Source organism: Calliphora vicina, chromosome 5 (genome assembly GCF_958450345.1).
Source record: "Calliphora vicina chromosome 5, idCalVici1.1, whole genome shotgun sequence".
Classification (NCBI taxonomy): Eukaryota; Metazoa; Arthropoda; class Insecta; order Diptera; family Calliphoridae; genus Calliphora; species Calliphora vicina.
The window spans coordinates 89,822,714-89,831,428 of NC_088784.1; the positions used below are offsets into that span (position 1 = coordinate 89,822,714).

Sequence of the window (8,715 nt, forward strand, 5' to 3'; positions counted from 1 at the left end):
AAAAAATAAGCAACAAGTGGTTTTATATGTTAGAGGCAAAGAAAACATAGCATCCACATTTTATCCAACAAAAGAAAAGAGCAATTATCCCTTATGGATAAGAATAAAAGTTATGAGAGCGAGCTCAAAAACTTAATAATGAATATTAAGTATAAGAGTTTGTGAAAGGACTAAATGTATTCCAAGTTTTGGTATTTGTGTATTGAAAGGACTAAATGTATTCCAAGTTTTGGTATTTGTATATTGAAAGCTAAAAAAACAAATTATGTCTTTTGTATTATAAGTTCCTTAATGTTTTTTTATTCGCAAACAACTTTCAATGAAATAAAAAATAGACGTTACATATTTAATAAATTTTATTTATTAGTTTTAATTGGTTGTACACAACTCAGCAACATTTTCTGTTGTTTGTGGTTCATCTTCCTTGCTGGTTTCTTTAGAGGTCTTGCGATTTTTCGAGCGTTCTGAATAACGTTGCACCTTTTTGTGACGAGGCTGTTCATCCTTTTTACCAGCTTCGCAATCTGATGTAGACTGGCTACGTACAATGTCCTTGGAGGCAGAATTTGAATCACTTTCCTCAGATACGCGAAAACGTGCCTTGGGCTGATAAATTGCAATAGAGGGACGATCCTAAAATGTGATGAAATTGTAATGAAATTTAAAAAAAAAAATAGTTTGAGGATAAGAAATTGAAGAAATCTTTTGTAAGAATTTAAAAAAAAAATTAAACTTTTTTTAAAACAATTATTAAAGGTTCTAAAATGAACAATATAAACATTAAATTAAATCAAACTATTTATTACATTATAGAATTTCCTAATGCTGGGGCTAATCGCGACCAGCTTTTGTATCATATAAATTTTATGATGTAAAATTCTGAATAAATTTTAAGTTTATTTTCATTTAAATAAAAGCCTTTTTTAAAAATATTTTTTTAACTTATTTTCTTCTTTTTAAATTCGAACTTAACTTAAAAAGCTTATATTCTAAAAATACAATGAAAATACTAAAAATTTCATGAACATTTTTATGTTCGAAATTGAAAAACTCAAGAAATTGCCATTAAATAAAGCTAAAATTATTATTTTAAGATTCCTTGTGATTTAGTGATTATTTTAACAACTTTCAAAAATGTTCGAAAATAACTTCGAATTTTCGGTATTTATAAATGTATCCACTTTTTCCGGAAATCCTTCCATTAAAGATTTTATTGTTGCATCCGTTACCTTTTTGGACAAGCTTAAAATCGGACATGTCCTGTGATACCTTTCCTGAGTTTTTTAATTATTTTTTTACTAGAGCCCAGTCAGTACCTTTCCACACTTCTGGACAGTTGAGTAGATTTGCCTCCCGTGGTACAAAATTGACATTATTGTTTGAATACCACTCAAGGTTATTTTTTCCATAGTGGCAAATTGGTCCAGAAATATGAAGGCACTCTGTGCTGTTTTAAAAAAGTTAAAAGCCGTTTTTGTAATATATATTTCATTGTTTATCGTGCCTGATGTCACAAATGATTGACTTCTGCAAATGGCTTGCCATTGATCATTTTTGTTCTTGATCATTACCTCGTCCATTAGCCACATAAAAATCTTGACACGAAAGTCTGCCAGGAGTTTTTTAATAAAATTTTAACTCGATTTTTTCGCTCGTTCTTTTGCTTCTAAGTTTTTTACTGCATTGCGATCTTGGGTGTTCAGTGCTCTTCGAAACAGTTCTTTTGCCTTACCAATATCTGTTAGAGGTTTTTTTCTTCCTGATCATGGTTTGCTTTCAGTGTTCAAGTAGTCCTTATAGTGTTTAATGACTTTTTAAACAGTGTGACGATGAACCTGCAGAACTCTTGCTACTTTTTTGAAGTTTTTTTTTTAATTACTTTATTTCGCTGACATCAAACAAAACTAAAATTATTATTTTAAGAATCTTTGTGATTTAGAGATTATTTTAAGAACTTTCAAAAATTGTCGAACATTTTTTCGAATTTAATTTCGAATTTTCGAACATAATATAGCGTTTTCATCATGTTTATGAAAGATCTAGTAGAGGTTATAAACATTGTTCGAACATAACTTCGACTTTTCGAATTTAAGAACATAATTCTCATTAAAATACTCAAATAGAAGGAATATGAGGAATTCCAGTACTGCGATGGGTCAAAAAAGTAACAGATTTTTTTTTTTTAAATTTAAATTGTAAATTTTTTGTAATGCAGGTCAATTTTTAAAAATTTCATATTTAAAAAAATTTTAAAAATGTATGGTTTTTTGAAGAATTTTTGTTAAATGACAGATTTTTTTAAATATTTATAATTTTTTGAAAATTCTATTTTTTCTTTTAAATTGTCGAATTTTAGACTTTTTTCGATGATTTTTTGAAAAATTTTAATTTTTTTTTTCAAAATTTATAATTTTTTTATAAAATTGTGGATTTTATTTGAAATTTAAAATCGATGTTTTTTTGAAACATTTAAAATTTTTTATTTTTCGGATTTTTTCAAAATTTATGATTTATATTATAATAAAATTTATTATAAATTTTCAAAATTTATGATTTTTATTATAAAATTGTGAATATTATGTGAAATTGAAAATTTAACTTCAAACCATTTATTTTTTAAGTTAACAAATAAACCGAACATTACGAAAAGATCGTGTAGTCGATATAGCGGCCATGTAGTCGATATAGCAGACATGACTATATCGACTCTACTATTTATAACGATCTGAAATATTCATTTCAAAATATTATGTCATAAGAAAAAATATGTCATAAGTGAAATCTTGTAATGTTATATTATTTTATCAAGACAACTATTAAAATATTCCATCTTTAATTGCTATTCTCCCTAATGCTTTTCTGTATATTGCTTTTTAAATGAATCCTTGAAACTCTCGTAATATACCTACATACCTTATTTCTTATGCGTCGCTCCTCGCGCTTTTCATCTATTTGTTTTTGAGTTAATTTTTCTCGCTTGCCCTGCTCTTTGGTGTCCTTGGCTGGCTTTTTCTCATCCTCCGAATATTGTTCTGCTTTATGGATATCAATTTTCGATAATTTATTCTGTATTTTATTTAACTCCTCCGTAGACTTTGTTTTATTTTCTGTTTCAGTTCTGTATACGTCTTCAGTTTTACCCTCATTTGCCGATGTTGGTAAAATAGACGCAGCAATATAAATGAAATTGCGTACGGATTCTGTTAGATCGTCAGCGGCAGTTTTCTTTAGAATCACTTTAGACTTGCTTGTATCGGAAGAGGATTTTGTTTCACTGTCGTTGGCTTTATCTTTTTTATTATCTTCTTCTTTATTTTTACCTTGATTATTTTGCTCATCAAAGGCTTTTTTCTTTTGCAAATAAGCCTCATGCCTTAAACGATTACGTTCCTCTCTACGACGAGCTCTGGCATTTTTGGGTTCCTCTCTAGTTTGATTGGTTTTCTGTTCCGGTTTTTCTACTTCCTGATGTATTGTTTCGGATCTTAAAAGCTTTATCGGCTGTGGTGTGGGTTGATTTTCTTTACGTTTCTCTTTTTCTTCTTCACGACGACGTTTCTTTTCAGCCGTACGTTTCTTGGCATCCTCACGGCGTTTCTCTTTCTTAGTGGCCAAATATTGTAGCAGTGGTGTGGATGTAATTTCTTCCTTTTTGGATTCCAAAGAGAATTCCAATTTCGTTTCACCTCCTTTAGCGGCTGCTTCGCGTTCTTCTTCCAGTTTATTTATGAATTGTTGATAGTGTGATTCCTGCTCAATGGTATTCACCAAATTATCACTGCCACGTGATTTATTCTTGATGAAACCCTGTAAGGGTGCAAATTCTACAATGGCCGCATATTCATTGCCCTTATTATCCACAAAGACATAGCCATCAAAACGGTCACGAAATAGAAAAACATCATCGTAATTTTTAAATGTAATATAAGCACGACAAGTGGCATCAAACCCCAAAGACCAATCGGCTTCGGCAAAATAATAGAAATCATGATCGGGCAAGGGATCAATTTGCTTCAGAAACTCTTCCTCGGTCATGGTGGGTGGTAAGTGACGCATAACAATCTAAAATGTTGGGGAGAAAGTATTTTCCTTCATATATGGGGAGAAATCTGGGAAAGGAAAGTTATGTACTTACTTTTGTGGGTGGTTTTGCTTTGTCACGTCCTCTAACTCGACGTGACCTCTTTGTTCCAGTTTTTTCATCTTTAGCCATAATTTTCCTATTTAATTTTTAGATAAAAGTTAAAATTCAATTGCAATTTTCCAAAAAAAAAATTGTTTACACATTTGTCAATTGCGACCTACCAGCTGTTTCACTCACAGTTAATTGATAGCCTGTCACAACAAATGAGAATGCCAGACATCTAGAAAATTTTCAAAATTGTAGAAATTTTTTAAATTAAAAACCGTTCTTATCTGTATGTTTTATGATAGGCAATATCTGCTTTAGTTTTTGTTATAACTGACTAAAATCTATGAAAATAGGATTGCTCTGTCCATTGAGAAATACATGTGGAGCGGAAACTTGAAAAAATACTCAAAATAGTCACACATACGAATGTTGTTTTTGTTTTCACATACTGTTTTATTAATACATTCTCACCATATAGATTTTTGGCAAATGAGTTAGGTCTTTGACATTAGATTTTTCGATATATGTATGTGTATTTATCTATGGCTTTGTCCTTAATCCTATTAGCTACAAGATATTTTCGAATTACACAACATTTTATAAAATTGCAGAATAACTCCATACCATTTTTTTTTTAAATTTTAAAAATGATATTCAGATAAAAGAATTGTTTACATCAATGTTTTTCTCAGAAAATCAGATCGTGGTTCGATATTTATTCCTTGAGTTTTATTTAAAAACTTTATTTCAATGATTATTATTTGAGTTTTATTTAAACTCATCAAATAATAATTATATTTTCTGTTTTATTTCTTGTTTAAATTTTTCATCGGAAATAAAAATAATTTTTGATTATTTATATTGTTCGATTTTTATTTCTTGAGTTTTTTATTTAAAAAAAAACTTAATTTTAATTATTAGTTTTTGAGTTTTATTTAACCTAGCGTTTACACATGCAAGTAACAGTTCGAAAAACACAATACATTCACACTTTTGCACTAACACAAGCACACATGCAGCCACTTACAGCTCACTGCCTAGTGAATTTCGATGGACAGTGATTTTTTGACACTTACTGCAATAAAGTGTCAAAAACACAAACAGAGTTGCCTAACTAAAAAAATTTAAAAAAAATTACTGGATTGTGGTAAAATAATTATTATATTTTTAACTTATTTTATGTATATTTGTAAAAAAAAATGTTTTTTCTCTTCAAATATGAATAAAGAACGCTATTAAATTAATTTAAGAGCACTAATCTCATTAAAGTAATAATAATAATTATTTATAACAATTATTTCCCTACAAATATATGTATGTGGTATCCTAGGCAACTCTTAATAATAATGTGTTTACGTTTTGACGACATTTTTAAAATGAACTTTTACTTGCATGTGTAAACGCTCAAGCAACTTGTAGACATTTCGATGTATTTTCGACATTTTCGATAATAATACGTATTCTCAACTTTCCTCAATCTACTTGCATGTGTAAACGCACCGTAAAGGAGTTTTATTTATGTATACATCTTAGAGGATGAGTAAATTTTTAAAATTATTAAAACACTAAGGTAAATATATTACCAAATTTCGGAATTGAGCTAAGAAGTATTATAAATATTAAAAGTTAGCTATAATCACTTTCATTTACCCTTGATCTTCTCTATAAAATGCTATGAAAAATATATATAGACAGATATACATAATAGACCAAAAAGTATTTTGTTGGATATATTGCTTTTTAATACTATTTAAAGATACATTAAACCAAAATATATTCCTTTGAAATATTTTGCCATCGGCATCGATTTTGACCCATTGTAGGTCCCACCTACTATGGTCTTATATCATTAGATGTCCATATTGTCTATATTAATGACTTAGTAATACAGATATAGGTCAAAAATCGAGGTTGTCCTGGTTTTTTCCTCATATCTCAGCCATTTGTGGACCGATTTTTTTTCCCTTCACCTTCTCACGAAGGTGAAGGGTATAATAACAAATGCTGATATATAAAAGGTTTATCAAATTAGCTGTAATATTCTTATATTTGTGGCATTTTGAAGACATCATTCTCCTTCGCTAACATTTACAAAAAGAACTTTTACTTGCATGTGTAAACGCTCAAGCAACTTGTTGACATTTCGATGTATTTTCGATAATAATACGTATTATCAACTTTCATCAATCTACTTGCATGTGTAAACGCAGCGTAAGTAGAAACCACGGTTTATAAATTTACTTTGGGAAACACTGAATTAATCGCTAGAATTCCCTATGATAGATAAAATACTATTTTCCCCGCTTAATTGGTAACAAAGTCGCTAAATATGACCAGTAAATCGCTAAATTACCATCACTGCAAATAGTCAACAAATTGTTGACAACCATATGACTTCCTACCCTGCGTTTTTTACGGCTGCTTCCATATTTTCTTAAGGGACGAAAACCGCCGTCGAAATTAGGAGAAAACTAGGAGCAAATATAGGAAAACAGGTATAAACATAATAAACAAAACATTTCAATAAATGAAATAGCAAAATCCAACAAGAATTAAGAAATTTTATATTTATAGCAGCCATGGCCTCGAGAGAGGAATTTGAGGAAACGATGCCACTCAATGGTGTGGTGGCCATGTATACGTGCAAAAGGTGCAACAAGGTAGATTCCTACATTATACTTACAGTTCAAATAAATACAAATTGTGTGTTTTGTTATCTTTTGCTGCCTAGATATTCCCATGTAAGCGTGACCAACTTTTGCACAAAAAAGAAGTGCATTCCCAAACAAAATCCTCCTATGAGTGTAAAATATGTTCAAAGTACTTCTGCAATAGCGGCAATTTGGAACGGCATATGAAGGTACACAATGATGTGCGACCCTTTGTGTGCCGCATCTGTGGTAAGGCTTTCGCCCAGTCTGTTAATTTAAATCGTCACTACTCCGTACACAATGGCGAGCGCCCCTATCCGTGTACATTTTGTACCAAAACATTTACCCAACAATCGAACATGCAACGCCATCAGCTGACACATACAGGAGAGAAACCCTTTCGCTGCAAACGTTGTGGCCGTTACTTCTCCCAGCGTGTTAACCTTAAAAAGCATATTATGGGCCATTTGAATACCAAACCATACACGTGCAAAATATGTCAAAAGTCGTTTATACAATTGGGCAATTTCAAGAAGCATCTGCAATCTCACCTCAAAGATGGCATAGAGATCGATATGAAGGCGTTAGTGGCAGAGGCGCAGGCAGTGGCAAAGCAAAGTTTAGAAATGGCTGATGAACAACCAGTGTAAGTTTGTTGGGGAATTCATTTTGATTTGGATTATTCCGATAACAATATTTGTTTTAAGTTCGCAAAAAGTATTTTTGCTAATAACCAGAATTTAAGTCTGACTTGATTTTCTAATATAAAATTATTTAAACAGTAACCATATTTTAGATATTTTAGTGGTAACGGTAGTTACAATAGAGAAATATGCATAGAGCGGAAACTCTCCTGTCAAATACCGAACTCAGTTGTCAAAAACGCAGTATATAAAAACCAAAAGGGCGGTATTTAGGGGCGTGGCAAAAACAGTTCACATTTCTGTAATTTCATTAACCTAATCTCTAATGTTAGGAGGTGACTGGGTCAACTTTTTTCTATATATAGTTTCGTATGTTAATTGCAGTGATTTTGGTAAGAGTAGTCGATCAGAATAGGTATTTTAGTCAAGAACTAATAATGCTTTTAGCACTTAAGTATTACACCTAATAATACACAAGCCTAATATATAAAAAAACAACAAACTTATTATCGATAGATTTGACTATGTACTCGTTATAAAAACCACTACATATTATAATAACCCATTTTTATAACTATAAACCAAACACTCAAATCTTTTCCTATTTACTTACAGTGGCTTTGAGTGTGCCGTCTGCCGTTCGATTTTCAATAATTTCACCGATTTTGAAATGCATGAAAGTGATTGCAACGACAATGCACAGGCTGCCATGGAACAAAAATATAATCCAGATGAACAACTACATGAAGTTGTTGTCGAAGAGGTTGAAGACCACGACCATGTTGAAGAACAAATAATATCACATGATGGTGGTGTCGGAGGTGGAAACTTTGGCAGTTATGCACCATTAAAATTTAGTGTCTCACAGTTGGATACACATGAAATAATTATTGAAACCAGTCGATAAAAAAATTACTGAAATATGAAAACTGAAATATGTCTTTAGTATTGAAATATAGCAACAGTAACAACAACAGTTATATAGTTCTGATTTTGAATTACCGATATTCAAATATACATCCATATATATACTTAAATACATAAATAAACACTTATAAATGCATAATAGATGTGTGGAGTTCAGCAGGTTTGGGAGCCAAGCCAAAGTAAGACGTCAATTGAAACGAAAAGAAAAATCATCAAACTTGTCGTCTATGTATTTTTTTCTTCTTCTTGTTTAGTTCAAATAATTTTAAAATTATAAAATAATTAAAAAAATAAATATGAATAAAATAATAGCAATTATGTTCATTACATAAGTAATTAAGATAAAAAATAAAGTAAATCA

At 30.5% G+C, this 8,715-nt stretch overlaps 2 protein-coding genes across 6 annotated transcripts in view; one reads left to right on the forward strand and one right to left on the reverse strand.

The window, feature by feature from the left end:
- LOC135961857 (gastrula zinc finger protein XlCGF7.1) overlaps nt 1–8,715 on the forward strand; it is a 175,550-nt gene extending 166,835 nt beyond the window's left edge. Inside the window, exons 1-4 of one of the 5 annotated variants that reach the window (XM_065513482.1) lie at nt 6,477–6,627; nt 6,707–6,792; nt 6,864–7,429; nt 8,043–8,715. In XM_065513482.1, the coding sequence (XP_065369554.1) occupies nt 6,712–6,792; nt 6,864–7,429; nt 8,043–8,334 (939 nt within the window). In that variant the 5' untranslated portion in view covers nt 6,477–6,627; nt 6,707–6,711 and the 3' untranslated portion in view covers nt 8,335–8,715. Of the gene's footprint in view, nt 1–6,476; nt 6,628–6,682; nt 6,793–6,863; nt 7,430–8,042 lie in introns of those variants that run through there. The other 4 variants (XM_065513486.1, XM_065513483.1, XM_065513485.1 and 1 more) reach the window with 4 other exon arrangements.
- Nucleotides 271–4,296, reverse strand: Upf3. Its single transcript, XM_065513134.1, has 3 exons — nt 4,136–4,296; nt 2,914–4,062; nt 271–633 (listed from the first exon to the last, which is right to left on the reverse strand). Exons 1-3 carry the CDS (start codon nt 4,211–4,213, stop codon nt 370–372), a joined length of 1,491 nt encoding a protein of 496 aa, XP_065369206.1. The 5' UTR covers nt 4,214–4,296; the 3' UTR covers nt 271–369.

What these genes read in the sequence shown, in the direction of transcription:
- Upf3 (XM_065513134.1), bottom strand. Translation starts at nt 4,213, where the DNA reads ATGGCTAAAGATGAAAAAACTGGAACAAAGAGGTCACGTCGAGTTAGA. An exon ending in AAGCAAAACCACCCACAAAA is followed by an intron (nt 4,063 to 4,135) that starts GTAAGTACATAA and finishes CCAACATTTTAG; the next exon opens with ATTGTTATGCGTCACTTACC. An exon ending in AGCGACGCATAAGAAATAAG is followed by an intron (nt 634 to 2,913) that starts GTATGTAGGTAT and finishes ATCACATTTTAG; the next exon opens with GATCGTCCCTCTATTGCAAT.